Source organism: Castor canadensis, chromosome 17, assembly GCF_047511655.1.
Source record: "Castor canadensis chromosome 17, mCasCan1.hap1v2, whole genome shotgun sequence".
Lineage (NCBI taxonomy): Eukaryota > Metazoa > Chordata > Mammalia > Rodentia > Castoridae > Castor > Castor canadensis.
In genome coordinates this window covers 68,486,620-68,506,579 of record NC_133402.1, presented here as the reverse complement: position 1 = coordinate 68,506,579, position 19,960 = coordinate 68,486,620, and the positions used below count along the sequence as shown (strand labels likewise).

The 19,960-nt window shown below is 50.9% G+C and overlaps 1 protein-coding gene across 2 annotated transcripts in view; it reads left to right on the top strand.

The window, feature by feature from the left end:
• Positions 1-19,960, top strand: part of Wwtr1 (WW domain containing transcription regulator 1) — a 103,458-nt gene that overhangs the window by 75,586 nt on the left and 7,912 nt on the right. For both annotated transcript variants that reach the window (XM_020156329.2, XM_074059599.1), the window contains exon 4: positions 8,687-8,889. In XM_020156329.2, coding sequence (XP_020011918.2) covers positions 8,687-8,889 — 203 coding nt within the window. The remainder of the gene's footprint in view (positions 1-8,686; positions 8,890-19,960) is intronic.

Below are 19,960 nucleotides of genomic sequence, written 5' to 3'. Positions count from 1 at the left end.
GTAGATCACTCAGTGCCTCCTCAGACGGTTCTTCCTGACTTACTTCCCGGCCTGACACAGCTCAGTTTGCGCAAAGTGCTTCCCCGGCAAATCGTGCCCTTTGTTTGCCCTTGGGTGTCTTCGCATAGACTGTCATCTTGAGCATGGGGCCCTTGCTGTTCTTGTCCCTCACCTCACTGTGTCCCTAGCACACGGTACCAGTGAGAAAGAAGAGTTGAGTGAATCGTAGAGTGCTGGAAAGAAAATGTCAGTATAGCAGCACCAGTATTAATGCTCTAGTGCTGTTTTCTTTCAAAGGCAACTAATGTTTGAGGGACTTCCTAGAAATCCCATAAGATCTAGGGGACCCTGGAGATGTGGCTGAGGTGACAGCCTGCCTAGCAAGCTCCAGGCCCTGAGTTCAAACCCCAGTGCTGTCAAATAAAATAACCCGGGGTACAGTCCTCAAGGCAGTGTGCGTGTCTAAATTCCTGAGTGGTTCTGATCCAGTGCTGAACACCATGTCTTTTTTAATTTGCTGGAAAGTGGCTTTTTTCCCTCATTTGTATGTTTGTGACTGCGTGAAGCTGATTTCCTTCCACGTGTGGTGGTTAGTTGCAAGCTCCCTCTCGTAAATTGTGCAAGTCCATCACTTTGGAGTCTCAGTGTCTGTTGTCTGTCCTCTTTAACTAATGAGGATGTTTACTAAAATGGCATTTTATAAAGAGAAAACAGATTAAGAACTAGTGGTGCGCTGCCCCCTCCCCTGTCCTGCCCTGTCCTCGTGGGGCGCAGCTGGGGCTCCGTCCTCTGGCCTTGGCTTGGGCGGCTGCTTTGCACCTGGAGTTGCAACACGGTGAGCAGAGCCGACCAATAAAGGCTGCCATAAACTCTCTCCCAACGAGTGAAAGTAAATGCGTGAATCAGAGTTTCCACTTCCTGCCGGGGCTGAAGTGGACCTGTGGTCTGCAGATTAACAGTTGGCATTCTGCTCTGCCAGTGTGGCTTTAAACCCAAGTCACAAGGACAGCCAGTCTGCCCTGCTCCATGGGTCCCGAAACCCAGCTGCCTGCAGCTGTGCTCCTGTCACAGGCCACTTCTGCTAGCCCTCCAGAGACCCCAGCAGTCAGAGGGAGTCAGGGTAGCACATTCTGGTGCCATTTCAGGTGGAAGAAAGAGGATTTCTTTACAGAGAAGGTTCCAGAAGAAATCAAATGCCAGAAGGATTTAAATGAGGGTTCTGTTTCTTCCCTAGATTTTTCTGGGCATCACGATGAGTACTAGTGTCTAAATCAATAAACCACACGTCTGGTAATGCACTTGCTAGGGAGGTGTACAGACTCTTGTCCCAGGCATCCCAGTCTTGGCGCCTAGCACAGCAGAGTTGCCTATTGTTTGCCCACTGATTTGGGGACAGATTTCGGCTCAGATGGGCAGACAGGAGAGCAGATGGGAAAACCATGGTTTCATGAGCCAGGGTCTCCAGGAAGTAAGAGCAGGCTGGGCTCGGAGCACCTGGGGAGCCATGGGCCCAGCTTCCACCTTTGAGCACCTGCAAGTGGTTTTAAGGTGAGACAGACCTGCTGGGAACATGTGGCCAGATGTAGCTCACCCCAGAGCTCTGGGCCTTATCGGCTGGCTGGCTGAGAAATTTCCGTGCCGTTCTTCTCACCCACAAGTGGAATAAAGGCTGCAGTGTGAAGCCGGGACAGTGTGGCCTCCCGGTTTAATGCTTTACAGATTTTTGGAACCGAACGCACCCTGAAGTGAAAAGCTGCTTTTTTTTTTTTTTTTTTTTTTTTTGCTGACCTTGTTGGATGGCTAACGCTGTTTCTGGGAAAAAGGCAAAACAAGCAGGTCTTTGTTGGCAGGAGGTGAGACACAAGGAAGGAAGGCAAGAGGCGCGTCTGCAGCCCTGTCCCCCCCACCCCCCGCCCTGTCGTGACTGAGTCGAGGCTGGACCGCGGCTGGGTTTTCCTCTGTAGACATGTGTTTTCCATCAGACAGGCCTGCGTGACACCTGAGGTTGGCCAGTTCACAGACTTAAGCCGTGGACGGCCCATAAACAGGGAGGGAGAGGCCCACAGCTGCCGAAAGGCTCTTGTCCCTGGAATATTAGAAAAGCTTGGTGCCCAGGTCCACACGTAAGCCAGAGACGATTGCCACCTGGGTGTTTGGCTCCTTCCAGCGGCCACCCCGACTATGGCCACAGGTCGCAATCATGGCCCCTAGCAGCAGTATGTCCTGTGTGAACTTCCTCAGTTACACTTTGTATTTTTTTTGTATTTTTTTTTGGAGGATTGACAAACAGAGTGTTACACCATTTTCTGTGGAATTAGATTCCACAGGAAAAGCTGTGATTCAAGTCGACTTCATCGTTTGAAGGAGATAATGAAATTACTTTGCCTTAGACTCTTCTCCGGGGGACAGAAAAAAGAAACAGTAGTCCTTGTCACCATGCTTAGCTTATCAGTTCCTTTTCACTCCTAAGCAAGGGCGAGTGGTCCAGTTGAGAGCTGTTCAGTGATCCAGGACCTTCTCTGGGCTTCTTTCTCCTAAGCCTGTGCCTTCTGCGTGCGTGATTTGTGCTGTCATTCACCCTTCTAAGTGTCTTCATCTCTAAAACGAGGCGGTTAGCTGAAATCATTGGTTTTCAGTGTCCCAAGGCCCTGTGCCAGGATCTCTGGTGGGGAAGGACACGGAGCAGCAAGGCCTAATTCACGTCTAGACTTCTACACCCATCCCTGCTCAACAGACTTGACAAATTTGTTTAAGATTTCCTCGAGACAGTCAAGGGGCAGACGGTCACCCCATCACCTCCCCCGGGCAGCCAGCCAGGGCGTGGCTGGCTGTTGGTGAAACGTGGACGAGAGGGCGGCCTTGCCAGGCCAGACGCTGGCTCTGGGGGAGGCAGTGCTAGGAGAGGAAGCTGAGAAGCAGGTCTCAGGGGACTGCACCCCGTCCAGCTTGGCCCTCCGTGGTGGCCACATACAAGGTTCACGAAACACATGGCCCCAGCTGTGCTCAGTGCTGTGGGGAGCCAGGTGACCTTCACACTGTACTTCCAACAGTGTGTCCCACTGACGCCTCACTGTCTTTTAGAGACACGCGTTAGGTGCAAGTAGGAAACTTGGTAAGTTAGCCCTGGAGCCACGGGAGTCCTGGCCTAGGGTGTCTTGCTCCCGGGGAGCACTGACCAGGCAAACCAGGTCAATGGGTCACCCTGCCTGGCCAGCTGGGGTTTCAGCATTTGGAGAGAACAATCTGGGGGTTCCTGGGGGTTCCCCTCATGGGGTGGTTAGGTTCCTCAAGGGTGTTTTGGGTTTGTTTTGTTGTTTTGCTGTGCTGGAGACGGAACCCAGTTCCTCTGCACACTAGGAAAGCACTGTACCACTGAGCTGTACCCCAGCTCCTGAAAGGGTTCCTGATGCAGTTCTAGAAGCTTCTGAGCCAAGGAGACATCAAACCCGATGATGGGACACAGTCCCTAGGAGACAGATTCTCGTCACGCCCCAGGCCACAGCCCTGTGTGCACTCAAATGTCCTGTGTTCACCCATTTTGAGGAGACTCCCTTCGGTGATGGCGGTCTCCCCCATCCCACGCACAGGGGCTGACGTGGAAGGGTGACTCGGGATAGTTCGTGTTGTTTTATTGTAGGAGCGAGGTTTTTTCTTTTTTTAAAACATGATTTTGAGTATAAAGGCTATAAAGGCTCTGCTCACCACCTGCGCAAACCGGCACAGATGCGACCGCCTGGGACGCGCTCCCGTTCGTTCGCCGTTTGCGTGGAGAAAGCCAGCAGAGCCCCGCAGCCTTTTATAATCCTTGCTTTCCTTTTTGTCGTTATGGCTGCTGATCTTCAGAGACGGGCTCTCGCTGCATTGCCCGGGCTGGCCTCAAACTCCTGGGCTCACAGCGTCCTCCTGCCTCAGCCTCTCTGTGACGGGATATAGGCAGGCGCACCCAGGCTGGCTTCTTGTTCTCTTTGCTGTGTTCTGTCACGTTGTATCCTGCAGATTATTTGTTCACCGTCTACTGACGGCTGTTTTCCCTCCTCCTGATGTGAATTCTAAGCAGCCACCAAGTTATTTCTTTTCCTCTGAAACAGCTTTTCTTTAACCAGCAAAGCAGAATTACAGTACCTTTGTGAATATTCGTGAATTAGGTCACGAGAGGGTTGGAAAATGTTTGCAGTATTACGCCGCTGAAGTCATTCATCAAACCTTGCACTAAAACATAAGCTTATTCCGGGATTAAGAGCAGTAAGCTTTCCTCGGGCGTCGATTTTCCTATTGTTTTAGTATTACTTCCGATACTCGTTCCCTCACAAATGGAAGCTACAAACCGAAACTTGAAAAATTGTTAAAGACTCGCGAAAACTACGAATAAAACAGTTGGGTTTGCATAAAATTCGGGAGAACAGGTGAGATAAAGTGTGGCCCACCTGTATTGGAATTTGGTGCGTTTTCTCCTGACTACGCTGGGTTGTGGGGTTTGGGAGAAAGCTTACAGAAGTTAAAAAATCAGGCATTCTCATCCCAACTTTTGTGTCACCCATCACCCCAGAGATGCACCCTGTCCCCCCAGCTTGCCCAGGATGCACACTGTCACCACATCCTGTCTCTTGGTGTTGACCTTGGTCATCTCCGAGGTGGTGTCACCCATCACCCCAGAGGTGCACCCTGTCCCCCCAGCTTGCCCAGGATGCACACTGTCACCACATCCTGTCTCTTGGTGTTGACCTTGGTCACCTCCGAGGTGGTGTCCTTCAGACTTCACAGTGAAGTTACGTTCCTGCCTATTCCATGTTCTTCGGAGTGAGGTCACCGCTCAGTTGCTCTCCACGTGAATTGCCGGGAATTCGCCCCTTTTCCTCCCACTTACTCACTTGTTTTGATCAGCGTGGACGTTGTTTTTACATGTGGAAGTTTGCCTTTCTGATAGAGCAGAAGCTCAGAAGGGAGGGGTTCAGGGCTGAGTGTCAGAGGCTTGGGGCGGCCTCGTGTCTCGGACAGGCGACCCGAGCCCACGTCTGAAAGGCGGTCCTCACAGGGCCAGCAGTGGAGTTTGCTCCGCTGAGAAGTTTGTCATCGAGGAGCGAAGCTGACCGTGTGAGGAGGCCCAGCAGCTGCCTCTGTCCTCCCTTCTCTGTCCTCCCAGACTCACGTGGCGTTGAGTGATGGCCAGGTCATCTCTGCGTCTCCCAGTGCGGAGCTATGACTTTCGGCCAGCTCCTTCCCACAGTCCTCCAAGAGCCAGCCCCAGGCGGCCGTGCGGGCTTTGTAGTTAAGCCTGACGTTATGGTTGTGTTTCCTCCAGGTGACATGTGTGTGTGTGCGCGCGTGCGTGTGTAGCCCAAACCTATTTTAAAACGAGGGAAGCAAGCCACCGAAGCTCTCTGAGGACAAAGACATTTGTCAGACATTCCTGGAGGCGAGGCAGGCCTGACTCACCGGCCACCCTGCGTGTCTGCAGTGCCTGGCGGAGGAAGCTGCCATGGTCCTTCCTGTGAGCTGTCACTCTGTCCTGTGTGCAGGGGCCAGAGGTCAGGGAAAGCCCTTTACCTTTCCTCGCTTGCTTCTTATGTACCAGACAATGTGCTGGCCTGGGACTGGGGCCTGGGGCCTGCTGGCCTGCAGCTCCTGTGACCTCTGAGGCGTTGTAGAAGTGACCAGCTGTGTTTACCAGAATGGGACAGAGGCCACAGTGGCCTGGGACCTGCCGAGGGTGTTACATTTTTATTAAACTAAGGAACCACAGTGAGCCACACGGGAAACTCCGTTACCCATGCAGCAAGGAACAAAGGGAAGCGATGTCAGAGCTGAAAGTCACTCTAGGCTGCCTGTGTCCTGGACAACCCAGCCCCAGCTGGTTCTTACGTCAGAGGCACAGTGTTGAAGTAGAGGGTCTCTGCATGTCACATGTCATCATGGAACTTGTTTTTACTCGGTGTTTTCTTCAAGAGCATTGTTTTACTAATTTCTAAACACAGACAAGAAAGCCAGCCTCCAAAAGAAAAAAAGAGGGAGGGAGGGAGAAAAGGAGGGAGAGAGGAAAAGGAAGGAAGGAAGGAGGGGAAGAGGGAGGTACGGAGGAAGTAAGGGAGGGAGAAAGGAGGGAGGGAAAGAAGGGCGGGAAAGGGAAAAAGCAGGGAAGGAGAAGGAGAAGAAAAGGACAGGTAGCTGAGATCTAAGTTTGAATTCCGATGTTCTTGGAAGGGGGTGAGCAGGGACACTTTTGGTTTGATGCGTTCCTGTATCCGTGGAGGTCTTGCCTGGGTTGTTCCTTCCCATGAGGACAGCAAGGCCTAGAACTGACCAGGTTTAGCCTTTCTGGGGCGGTTCATGGCAGTCTGCCCTGAATCCGACTGGCCTCGGATACTGTATTTGGGTTCTTTTTCTCCTCCCCCCACCCCCCTTCTTCTTTTAATGGCACTGTTGATTTCTCCCTGAAATGTTCTGGAATATTATCCAAGAAGTGTTTACACGTCTGGCCTCCCCTGTTTTCTTGGCCTCTTGTGCCACCTGTGCAGACCGCGCGCTCCAGGCCCAGGCTCAGCGAGGCGTCGGCTGCACGGGCACCTGGCTGCTAGGGCACTCTCGGGTTCCCCCAGCAAGTTCCTCTTGCTCTGGGTTTGTCCTCGTCTGTCGCAGGGTTTGCTCAGAGCGGGTCTGGTGATCACCTCACCCTGTTCTCAGGGTGTTCTTTGATAAGCTGAGGGCACCGTGTCCCAGGACACCAAGAAAGACCGGCACTTGATGTCTCCAGCATGGATGTTTGGCCTGTTGTGTGGTTGGCTTTGTAGTGTTTTTCACTTCCTTTTATTTTCACCTTTGTCTTGCAAAAGTACAAAGCACATGTACTTCAAACAGTGCAGACAGGACACAGGAACTTCTGTCATCCCTGATGTCAGGTTCCTCTGCAGAGATGCCACCGTTATGTGTCAGGTGGGTCCTTTAGAGAGAGTTGGTGTGGGTCTGTACCGCGCCTCTGCTTTTCCTCCCTCAGACGGGGCACCGCTTCTGTCCCATGGGGTTTGACCCTTTGATCAGTGTTTCTTAGGAATCATCATAGAAGTACCGAAGAATTCTCTCAGTCTTTAGAGTTACATAGAGGGTCCCTGAGTGGACAGACCATGCTCTCTCCCGGATGGTCACCGAGACCACCTGTTGCCCTTTTCTGTTACAGGCGATGTGAATATTCTCACCTCCTGTGGTGAGTACACTCTGGGGTGTGAGCTTGAATTTGAAAATACGGCCATTGTGTAAGTTCCAGTCTTTTTCCAGACTCTGCTTAGCTTGACCGGTCAAGGCTGAACGAGGTGGGAGAAGCACCTGCTATGCCCATGAATGGCTCCATAAGGCCTGGTGTTTTCAAGACTGGCCAGGGTGTGGCTTGGGAAGAGCTCTGCCTTAAACTCCCCCAGATAAGAAATCAGACAGCAATAAAACCTACAGAGAACTTCTGGCTGCTGTGCCGAGCTGAGTAACGTAGCACATGGCTTGTTAGTAAACCCAGCCTGGCACTTTGCATGGACACTCTGCAAAGTCAACCAGAGAGACAGCCCTGCTCAAAATTTGTCATGTTAGTAACTTACCAGACCCAAGTCAGTTCTTAAAATTTTTCAGAGCTTCTGATTTATTTAAAAAAAAAATTGACACAAAATTAACAGCCAGTGCTTCTCAAATCTCTGTTTTGTAACCCAGAGATTTCTGATGTTGAAAATATTCAGCATGGCCAAGTATGGTCGCTCAAACCTATAGACCCAGCTACTTGGGAGGCAGAGATTAGGAGGATCGTGTTTTGAGGCCAGCCTGGGCAATACAGAGACCCCATTTTGTATGCCTGTAATCCCAGCTACACAGAAGGTGTAAGTAAAAGAATCTTCATCTAGACCAGCCCAGCAAAAAAGATGAGACCCCACCTGGGAAATTCCTAATGCAAAAAGGGCTGGGGGGTGGCTCAAGTGGCAGAGTGCCTGCCTAGCAAGCACCAGGCCCTGAGTTCAAACCAACTCAGGCATTTGTTCCTGAGTCTAGCTCAGGCCCCTTTGGGAGTGCCCCTTTTAAACAAAGTATTAAAGGGCTTCTGTTTATTTGTAATTTTTTCCTGAAGTTAGTTATTTGTGTTACTGGGGATGGAACCCAGGGCATGGCAAGTGCTCTGTCATGGAGCCACACCCCCAACCTGGGTGGGCACGAGCTCCTGCTTACGTGTGAGTTTCTGGGTTTCTGCTCAAGGTCTGCATTTTACGTGTTTCTGCTCCTCCCTCTTGATATGCTTGTGCTTCACGGTGTCCTGACGGCCCCATGCCCTCCTCAGCTCCATGGACTGTCTGAGAGAGGGCAGAACCCCCAAGTGTCCTGGGGACAAACCTTGCACACCTGCAACAACTTTGTGAGATTGACTTTTGCCACTCTGTGTTGTACAGAAGGCTTAAAGTGGGCTCTCCACTCGGGGAAGGTGTGAAGTGAGGTTTTGAATGGTGTTCAAGTCTAGATGAGTCAGCAGTGGGACTGGTATGTGTGCCTCCTTGGCTTGAATTAAGGTAATAATTACTTACACAGCGATGATAACTGGAAGTACTGGGAAGGAATGACAGGAATCCATACTGCAGAGCACACGGCATTCTGATGGGTTCTTGTTGATAAGGTCTTGGAGGTCACAGTCATGGCCATTAATCTCCCGTGTTCTTCCTTCTTGTAGTGATGACTCACCAGCCCCAGCAGCAGATGGTACCCAGTACCCTGAGCCAGCAGAGCCACCCCGCCCAGAACGCCCCAGCGGGCCTCCTGACTCTGCCCATGGCGCTGACCACTCAGCAGCAGCAGCAGCAGAAGCTGCGGCTTCAGAGGATCCAGATGGAGAGGGAGAGGATCCGGATACGCCAGGAGGAGCTCATGAGGCAGGTACGGCCATCCACGGCTCCTGCAGAGCCCCAGTGGCCCTCGGTGCCAAGACTGAGGTGCACAGGTAGCCGCTTGCCTCGGGGTCAGGCCTGGGCCTCGTGATCAGTCTCCCCTTTGTTGTCTTCAGGGCCTCGCTTGGAGCACGAGGGCTGCTGTGTTAGTTAGCATGGTGGCCTGTGGCCTGCACTGCTGGTGTTTGCAAGAGAGGAAGGAGAAAGTAGAGCGAAGGCACAAGTTCTTTCTCTAACATTGTTACGCAAATAACAAATTATCCAGCCCCCTGCCAAAGTAGCTTGAAACAGCCATTTCAGTACCTCACACGGTTTCGTGGTCAGGAATTTGGAAAGGGCCCAGCTGGGTGACTCTTCTGCGCTGCCTCGCCCTGACTGAGGTCCCTTTGTGGTCATCAGCTGGTGGGTGAGCTGGGCTGGAGGCTTCACGATGGCTTTAGTTGGGTGTGTGACACCACAGTGAGGACTGCTGGAGACTCAGCCTAGCTGGGGCTAGGCCTGGATAATGCACAAAGGCCTCCATAACCAGGACGGAGGGGGACTTAGTATGTAGCAGTATGGGTCTCCCAGGGAGGACATGGAAAGAGGCAGGAAGTGGAGGCTGCCAGTCTTTTAGGGCCTGGTTCTGGACACTGTCATGGAGTCACATATTTTCTTGGTTGAAGTATCATAGACTGCTCCCCTTCCAGAGTGAAGCAGACAGTAGAAGGAGGGGACTTTGTATGGAAAGAGTGATAGACCCTATCTGGTCAGCCCCAGAGTGTGGAAAAGGGAGAATGAGAAAAGAAAATGATTGGATAAGGACTCTGTTATGCAAAACTGTATGGGTGCCCATTAGGCAATTTTTGCTCGTTTCTCTGTTTGTTTGAGAAGGGTCTTGCTCCATTGCTCAGGCTGGCCTTGAACTTGTGAGCCTTCTGCCTCAGCCTCCAGTGGTTGGATTGCAGGGTGCACTGCCATGCCTGGCTCAGTCAGGTGCTTCTGTGCCATATTCCCTGTGTGCATTTGTTCCCTTGGCCAGCACAATGCTGCCGCATGTCCCCTTGGGTCAGGCTCAGCGCTGGCTTCAAGAATGAATGAATTTCGAAGCTGGGGGTTGGGTGGACGTCTGTCATCCCAGCACTCGGGAGGCTGAGGCAGAAGGATTGAGAATTCAAGGCCAGCCTGAGCCACGTGGTAAAAACAGGGGAGGAGGGAGAAGAGGGAAGGAGGGAGGGAGAGAGAGAGGGAGGGAGGGAGGGAGGAAGGGAAGAGGGAGGGAGAGAGGAGAGGCACAATCTTCTCACTTCAGTGGCTCACTCCATGGAAGATCTGAATCTTTTTTCTGTGTTGCTAAAATAGCGTAACCCACATTTGCAGATCTCACACATTTTCTAGCTGCATTTTGGGGAGAAGAGCTTCAGTTTATTGTTTTAATTCTTTAGACTTGGCTATGACTCCTTTAAAACAAGCTGTGTGGGTAGCTTCTTTTGCTACTTTAAGGAAATAAACAGTTGTACCTAATCCAGAAAGTGGAGGCTCTGGTGGTATTAGGATAAACCTGTTTTTTTCAGTTTCATCACATACTTTCAAATATATACATTGACTTACATAAATGAATAATGTATTTCTCATCAAATAAATTCTAGGCTATGAAGTTTCTACACTTGGTGAAGTTAGAAGTACATAGTGAGCTGGGGGTGTGTAGCTCAGTGGTAGAGAGCTTACCCAGCACGCACACAGGCTTAGGTTCCATCTCCTGCCTCGCCAAAAAAAGAAACAAAAAGTACGTGGTGAAAAAAACCGTTTCTTAGACAGGGCCTTTGAAAATGAGAGAGAAGACTGCAGGTCATTCCTTGTTGCACCACTGAACGTCCCTCCTGAGGAAAACAGTCTTGAAGGCAGCCACACTTGCGCATCTGCCTGAGGATCTGTGTCTGGGCTTACTCTCCTGGTTATTCCAGGCTAACAGTTGTTTATACTGATTTTAGATGCACGGTGTCTTGTTTCTTGGCAGGAAATGGTTGCGTTATTGTTTTCTGTTTGGGATAATTTTTCTATTTTGTGGCATTTACCAGTTCTCAGTTTTCTAGGTCAGCAACCTTGACTGAGTTTTCTGTGACCCTTCTGTAAGGAATGACTTGGTTGTCTGTCCTGGCTCCTTGTACGTTTTTCTTCCTCGTCCCACACCTCCTCCTTTCCCACGGAAAGTATTTCTGAAAAGGGCCGGGCAGTACCCCTCCTTTACTCCAGCTGTGACGGTTCATGTTACAGAAATGCCAGCGAGCTCCTCAAAGGCTCATTCCCGGGGGCATTTCTCTGTGTCACGGTGAGGGGGAGCTGGCCGGTTCCCCCCATGCTCACTGTGTGTGTGTATAAGTGAGTGTGTGCATGCATGCGTGCACGTGTGTGTGTGCGTGCATGTGTGCGTGTGTGTGTGTAGTTAAGTGGAGATGAAGTGAATGGTTCTGATGTCTTTCTGTTTATTGGAGTACAGGAAAAAGGGTTTAAACAGGCTTTTTAATCCTGGAAGGGTTTTTCTCCATGCAGAAGCAGCTCCCCAGAACGAAGAGGTCAAAGACCACGTGACTGAGTGTGGGACGGTCTGGGCAGTGGCCTGGGGCATTTGCCAGGTGTAATCACACCTGCTGTCACACAGGTGATAGCATGGGTGTGATCATAGATATTGCGTGGTGGGCTTTGACTGCTTTCTTGCCACGATTTCCTGTTTCACTGATGGTACCTGGGCCAGGGCAGGAGGTGGACTGCAGGTAACAGCTGCCCTTGGTTCTCCTCTTTAGCTGCCCTCTGGCCTCAGGTGGGAATTTGTAGGATGGAGGAGGTGGTGGCCCTGGAGAGCTCAGTCCACAGCTACCTGAGGACCCTTTGCTGAGCGGGCAGTGTGTAACTAGCCTAGCTCTCCCCTCGCCTGCAGGAGACCCCACTGTGTCTCCTGTCTTCTCGGGGCCCCTGTCCTGCACCCGCCTACTTGCAGTTCTGCCCAAGGAGGGTCTCCAGGACAGATGCCCCGTGCCTGCTCCATATCTGTAATTCTTGGAAAACCATTACTACTTTGTTATGTCTGTCATTCATCAACGGTCTGATGAATTTGAAATGTCCTATAGTGAAGTGCTACACTGGTAGTCAGTTTCATCTCTCTTGCTCTTCCTTCTGCTGTGCTGTTTTTCCTGTACACATACCGCTGACGTGTCACACCACGGAGAAAACAAGTCCATAGCCCATGTTGCCAAACTGACATGAACTGCCTGCTGCCAGGGGGTCTCATGTTAGGCCCTTGGTGCTACGTCCTGCCCGGATACGAGCAAAATGGATGGAGGAAAGTTTGGCAACAAATCCAGAGTGAGCCTTCATTGCTTCACGGTCGGAGCTCTTATTTTTTCCTTCCTTCCTTCCTTCATCTCCTCACCCACTCACTGGTCAACCTTCATGCAATAGAAGTGACACAAGAATGGGACGTGGTCAGAGGGTACATTAGGGACCATTCCCTTGTTCCTGGGGTCTTAGTGACAACCATCTTTGACTTTCACAACACAGACACACCAAGGCTCTGAAAGGTGACCTGGGTGCGCCTCTGTACCCAGGCCATTAAACAACTACAGAATTCCCACCGGAGCCAGGAGCATTTCCTTAAATGTGGTCCCTACAAGTAGCACTGGCTGCTGTAGCGACAGGGTTGGGCTACTCATGTATAGTGACTGACTTTGGGGACAGGGATGTGAGGGGGGGACCATGGAGGTGACGGGTTCCACCAGGCCTTCACCTCCCGGCCTGATTAGGAAAGTGAGTCTCCCCCTACTTTATTACACCTGTGTATTTTTGATTAGTTTTTTGGGGGCACTGTAATTTGAACTCAGCACCTATACCATGAGCCACTCCACCAGCCCTTTTTTTTGTGTTGGGTTTTTTCAAGATAGGTTTTTTGCCTGGGCTGGCTTTGAACTGCTATCCTTTTGATCTCTGCCTCCTGAGAAACTAGGATTACAAGCGGGAGCCACCGGCACCTGACTCCCCTGCTTTCTTACCCTTGTATCTTTTAACTTGTTTTTTGTGGGAGCAAGGGTGGTCCTGGGGTTTGAACTCAGGGCCTCAGTCTTGCTGAGTAGGCACTCCATCACTTAAGACATGCCCCAGCCCTCTCCCCCTTTCAACAAGAATCTGTCCCAGACAATGGAGAGTGAATTTTCGAGAAGGCCATTCTGTGCGGTTGGGGATAGGGGTTTATTCTTCCTAGAGTTCCCAAAAGCTTCTGGTTCATCAACCCTAGAAGAGAAAGACGTTCTTGGTTGGAGGCTTACTTTCTGTTACCTTCATATTTTAAAGAAAGAAATTGGAGTTTGGTTTAATTGAGGTTTCTTAAAGTGGAATTTCTCTTAATTTTTTTTTAAAAACATAACTTTCTGACTTATTTTTATGATTAACAGAAAAGAAAGTGGTTTTGCTAAGTGAAAGAAGAAAGAAGCCAGGTCCCCAAAAGCTACACACTGTGTGTCTCCATTTATGTGACTCTGGGAGAGGCAGAGCAGTGGGGACAGAGGACAATGAGTGGCTGGTTGTCGGTGTTGAGCACAGAGGACCGGTTGGCTCTGGGGACTTGGGAGGGGACAGTGCAGTTGTGCATTCGTCACAGCTCAGAACTGCACAGCACAAAGAGTTAGCTTTACTGTAAGTAAATGAAAATAATAATAAAACTCCATTATTTATCACAAAAAAGGACCAAACACACATTCAGTGTACAGACTGGGTAAAATCCTCCACAGCAGAAGAGAAGTTCGGCCCCCGCCTCTGGGGAGAGTTGCTCTAACTGGAGACGCTGGCTGTTTCCCGCCGGCCTTTTCCCGTGCCCTTTGCGTGCGCTTTCAAGAACACTTAATTTATACTGTTCAGTTAGCTCTGCCATCTCAGTCCATGGGGGAAATCATTTATTCTGCGTCAGCCATGCAGGTGTGCCCTGACTTTGTCCCTCCCCACCCTGAGTGTCTGGAATCCTTTCTGCGACAGTCTTGGACACCATAAATGTAGAATACTTTACTGTGACAACTTAAAATTCCACGCAGTATTTGCTGAGGGCCTTAAAAAGCGCGGTCACAGCAGATGAGATGGAAAACTCTAGTGCCTGGTCAGAAGTTGAGAAAGACTTCCCAGTTTCGGTTTGCTCACGAAGGAGAGCAGCTGCTTGACATGGCAACACGGGCTTTATCTGAAGGGCGCATTCTTCTTGTGGGTATTATTCACTTACATAGAAAGCTGGGGTGGGCGTTGGGGGCATCGGGCCAGGAAGGTTCCAGCCTTGAGGACTTCCTGTTGGCGCCCAGTGGTGCCTTGGCCCCCCTGGCCTTCACGCAGGGGACCACATTGTTTTACCCCATCCTGTCCTTAATTGGGGCTCGGGGGCAGCAGAAGGCAGCTTGTCCAAGAAGCATGCCGCCTAAGCCCGGCCTGTTGCCAGGCAACGGGGACAGGAAGGCGGGCTGGAATTCCTCTGCAGCTCCCAGATTTCTGGGGCAGGACAGCCACCTCCCCGGCCAGCTGGCCGCCTCCCCATGCTGGGCCCAGGGCCCCGATGGACACACCCGGCCGTGGGCTGTGAGCAGCCTGGGCCGAAGCTCAGCGGGCTGCTTTCTGTCTGGAGAAGGGCTGTTTAGAGAGGTTGAAGTGTCGCGTCCCAGCCATCGTGCATCCTAAAGGGTGGCTATTTCAGGCTTCAGAAAAGGGCTGTCACTTTCAGAAGAGCATTGCCTAAGAATCAGGCCTCCATGTTGACGGGGACACCACAGGCCCGGGCACGTTTGCTGGTGTGGCCGTTTAAATCCACGCGCTCACAGCCCGTGTCCTGGCACTGTGGTTTGGTGATGAGGTGCTTCCATGTCTCCCACGGTCAAGGGTGATACCTGCCTATAAGGATCCATCTTCCAAAGTCTCTTGGGGGTCCCTGGTGCGGGAGTAGTGCCAGGTCACGTCTTTTTAAGAGGACTTCTTTGCTTTTTTTCAAACAAACATTTCATACGTGGTAAATGCCATTTTTGTTTGTCAATTAAGATAGCTCAGTAAAAGAAAAACATTGGCAAATGTCATGACTTGAACACTTTTTAAAGATGGAGCTCATTCTGCACGAAGGAAAAGCAGCTTCCGATCTCTGGTCTTCGGAAGATCACAGCAATCCAAGGAAATACTCCATTTCAGAGCCCACACGGCTTTTTCTCTCCTACGTGGAGAGAGAAGAATTTAAATTACAATGTTTTCCTCCGTTTGATTCTGGGGGCCACACAAACAGACGGCGGAGTGACACACAATTATTGAGTACATCCTGAATTCAAACAGCAGCAACAGGCCGGGATGGTAATTAGGAGCTCAGCAAACGTCCCCCGGAGCCAGGGTCCCGGCTGCATTCTCTGTGACCGGTGTGAGCTCCAGAAGGGAGGCTCCCGGAAATGTCACCGAGGGTTTCTCCAGTGTCTTGGCACAGAGTTAAAAAGATGTCCCTCGGGAGTTTTCTTTTCTCCAAGGAAGGTAAATAATTCAGCCTTCTGCTTCTAAACCCCCTTAGGGTTGGCAGAAAAACCATGGCTCCGTACTAGGATAACTATTTTAATGTTGGGATTTCAAAATATTCTGCTTTTTCTTTTCATTTGTTTCCACCCACCCCACCCTCGCTCGTCAAGACATCCCAGACTTCTGTTTTTATGGGATCCCTGGGCACGCACACGCATACTCAAATCAATTCGTTCCCCTTTGCGGGGAGAGTCGGCCGGCTGGTGAGCGGGGTGTCCCCAGGCTCAGGAGGGACTCAGCTGCTGGTTTCTGTCACCTCTCTGAGGATGCAGTCCCCAGGCCGGCTGCAGGCCAGCGGGACCCTGGAAGGAGGGGTTCTTGGTAGGCCTCTGGGAGCCTCTTTCACGCACCCCCCGCGCTGCTCCACACCCCGCACAGGCCACAGCCACTGGGGGACGGTGTTTTCTTAACAGAATGTCTTGTTTCAGGGAACTAAACAGATGGCCACAAACCCGTCAAGTGATCCTCAAGTCATTTTGCAACAGTCTGTCCAGCCAATGAAAAATACAGTGGGTCTGTCAGGAGAGGGCTGGGGCTGGACAGCCTGGGCAGCTTTCCAGAACTTTCTGAAACTGGCCTCTGAAGCCCGAACTTACAGCTTTGCTGGCTGTGTCCCGAGTTCCCAGGACACCGGCTCCACCCATACACATTGAAAAACATCGTAGGACACGTCCAGTTCCACGTGTCCCGGGCTGGGCCATGGCCGATGGTTAAGTTTTCCTCTGCGTGACTGAGGGACACAGGTCGGCACCTCCGCTTCAGAGCTGGGAAAGCAGGCTGAGAGCATTGAGGTCGCTTGCCCAGCCTCACAGCAGGAAGTGGGTGAAAGCCCCGAATTTGAGGTCTGAGCCCCTGGCCCTCACTTTTCTTCTCTGCCCCACTGTCTGTGGTTACAAGAGACTCAGAGGCTTCTTGGCCTTCGTCTAGGGCCTGGCTCCCCCAGTCATTAGCCACGGGAGTGTGGGAAAGTCACTCAAGTCCCCGTGCCTCAGTCTCCCCATCTGTCACGTGGAGCCAGTTGAGTTGTGCAGAGGCTTCTGGGAAATAGTGTACTGGAATGTGTGAACTCTCAGCACGCATGGGAGCCTGACCCACTTCACACCGTCAGGGCCTCGCTCTGAGCATCAGGTCAGCTCTCTCCCTCTTCACAGCAGCCCAGCCACAGGTCTTCCATGGCGTCCTTTCTCCAACGGACAGGCCGTCAGGAAGAGTTAAGAGGTGTGTCCAACGCGTCACAGCCATGTTGTAACTGAACTGGGATTTGAACTTCAGTCTTTCCGATTCCAAAGACAGTTTCTCCCTTGTGCCGTGAGCTTTTCTGGGCTGAGCCCAGAACATGTGCCATGGCACCGAGCCCTTCTCTAGTGGCCCCTTCCTAGCCCAAGTCAGGACAGGGGAGGGCGCAGTGGGACCGTCACCTGAGGATGACCAAGTCACACCTGGCTAGTTGGGATGCATACCGTAGGCCACTGTTGCTCTCACATTTGTGGTTCAAGATGTGATGGACTGTTTGCAGCTTATTCGTTATTGATCACGATTTAAAACATTGCCATTTGAGTCCCGTAATGTTTTTCGTTTGTTCCCTCGGCAACAAGGGGGTGCAGGTGGCCGGGGTGCAGGAATGAGTGTGGCAGACAGGGCCCTCCCCACGGCCCTCACTCAAATAAACACCTCACTTGCTGTGAAGAAAATTGATGCAGTTGAAGGGACAGAAATGACAGAGTGGTACTCTTGTAGACAGGGAGGAGTGAGCTTTGGGAAGAGCTGAGGAGTGGGTCCCAAGCAGGGGGAGGACCTCAAAGAGAAGGTGACAGGGGGATGGGGCCAGGTGAGCCAGAGATGGAGGAAGAGAGGGCAGAGCTTGGGCCACTGTGTGGACCTCCCCCGAGTCACCACCCAGGTGTGGCCAGAAGCAGGGACACAGAGTTGGCTCCACTTTGGCTTCTGTGTGGAATGCTTGTGATCTAAGAATGATCTTGGGGAAAGCATTGCATTGCGAATAAAACATAGACCAGGCTTATTTAGCATTGTTAACACCCTTTGTCCCCGCTCCCCATGTGTCATCTGTGTGTCTGTCTGTCTATCCGTCCATCCATCTTTTCACATTCCAGTGTGGGTGCTGGGACTGTGAGCACCCTACAGACAGAAGGTAGCATTTCCTCTTATGACAGCTTGGGAGCTAAGTTGCTAAAGTCCCTAGGAACATTGACACCAAAAAATGGAACTTTGGTTCTCTTAAATTTAAAATAAATGTGAGCTGGGTGCTGTGGCTCACGCCTGTAATCCTAGCTAATTGGGAAGCTGAGATCGAGAGGATCGTGGTTCTGCCTAGGCAGAAAAGTTTGTGAGACCCCCCCATCTCCAAAACAAGCAGAGCAAAATGGACTGGAGGAGTGGCTCAAGTGGTAGAGTGCCCTGAGTTCAAATCCTAGTCCCCCCAAAAAGAATAAAAGATAGATGTGAAGCGGTCCAATGAAGCCTTTCCTCCTCCATCCTACAGGGACTTTGAGCTTTCTTGTTGTGTAGTTCTGTCCTATTTACGTAGTTAGCCACACAGCATTACTTTATGTTGTATCTACTGGAAATACACTAGGAGTAATTTAAATAAGAAAAACATCTAGAACTGTATATTTCATAATGGTTTTGGTACTTGGCCATATCATTTAAATTTTGTTTCCAAAAATAATATTTATTATTTACCATGAAATAATCCATACATTACTTTTGAATTTCCAGGAATGATTCTTACTATATGTAAACTCTGACCTTGTGGAAGTTACAACCTGTACTCTTGAGACACAGGGGGTTAAAATTTTGTGAACTGTAAAGGAGTTCAGCCATCCATCAACTTCTGTGCTAAAAGGATACTCGTTTAGAGGTGAACCCCACGTTTGCTCAGAATGAAGAATGGGAAGTGGTAGGTAGAGTTTTCGAGTAATGAAGCTTATTAGCCAAAGGATTCTTGCATTTACGACTTTTAAAAAAAAACCTAAAAATTAGGGCCAGGTGTGACATCACACGCCTGTAACCCCAGCTACACAGGAGAACTGAAGTGCAGTGGCAGCCCAGGAAAGACATTAGCCAGACCCCATCTCAGTAATTAAGCCGAATAGGGCTGGTGGAGAGGCTCAGGGGGTAGAGCGCCTGCCTAGCAAGTGTGAGGTCCTGCGTTCAAGCCCCAGACATGCAAAAGCAAAAAGACCCTAGAAATTCTCCCACGGACCAGGCGTTCCACCCTGAGGCTTGGGTGTGCGAGTTCACGGGACAGATCCAGGGTCCAGGCCCTTCACACTGGGTTAAACCCCATTGTCCTTCTCAGGAGACTTTCAGGAAAGGTTTGTTGGATAGAGACATTTGTAGGCGCACCGGCCCGCCAGGGAAAAGAACTGCCAGCAAACGGTTTGGTTTTTCTAGATTTATTCAGAAGCACTTGCAGGGTGGTGGTAATGGGCTAGAATTACCTTTGTGAAAAAAAAGTCGCCTTTTAAGTTAGGACGCTGAACACACGGCTGAGTGGGCATGCTGGTTGTTTGTGGTCTGGATGCACCTTAGCCAGGACACTTACCTCCGCGTGAGCTAACGTCAGGATGCAGGCCCCTCTCGTGACTCCCAGTGACAGCCGATGACTTCACTGGGACTCGTCTAGACAGCGCTGTTCTCCAGAGTCATAGCAAGGTACGGCTAGAGGGACTCCTGTCACTTAGGTGGTCCCGGTCCTCTGTTGGCCACGAGCTGTGTTGGGTTTGCAGGATGGTGGGGACAATGACCTCAGCACAGGCAGGGGAAACCTGCCAGGTAAACACAGGCAGGCCTAACCTCTAGGAAAGGAACCCAGTGCCTGATGTGTTTGACCAAAGACAAGAGGCCCCCAAGGTGGCACCTGAGGAAGACGTGGCAGTAAGTTCACAGCTGCTTGGGTTGACTCTCTGGCAGAGTAAGGCCAGCTTAAAAAAAATGGCACGTGCACTGTGTTTTTGGCTAATAAATTCCATTTGCTATCACACATGCAATTGTGGGTTTTGCTTGGAGTCCCATGGGTCCCCAGTCTTCAGTCATTTTAGTTAACAATGCAGTCAAGTAGAAAAATACATTGATTTTTTTTTTTTTTTTAGTACTGGGGCTTGAACTCAGAGCCTATACCTTGAGTCACTACGCCAGCCCTTTTTTGTGATGGTTCTTTTCAAGACAGGGTCTTTCGAGCTATTTGCTCAGGCTGGCTTTGAACTGCGATCTTCCCGAGTAGCTAGGATTACAGGCGTGAGCCACGGACTCAGATTGACTTTTTAAAAATTGATCTTATGGTCTGTTTCCTGGCTGTGGACATAAACCGTCAGATGTAATATCACGTGGAGCTGAACTCTGTGTTCCCAGGGCTGCTGCGGCCTGTACATGGTCATGACCAGTCTGGTCCAGGGGGGTCTGGCCACCTGCGTGGCTGTAGTTTGTCTGAAAACCGGGATACAAACAGCTTGGTCTCTGAGGAGTCACTTAGAGACCTGTGCAGGTTCCGT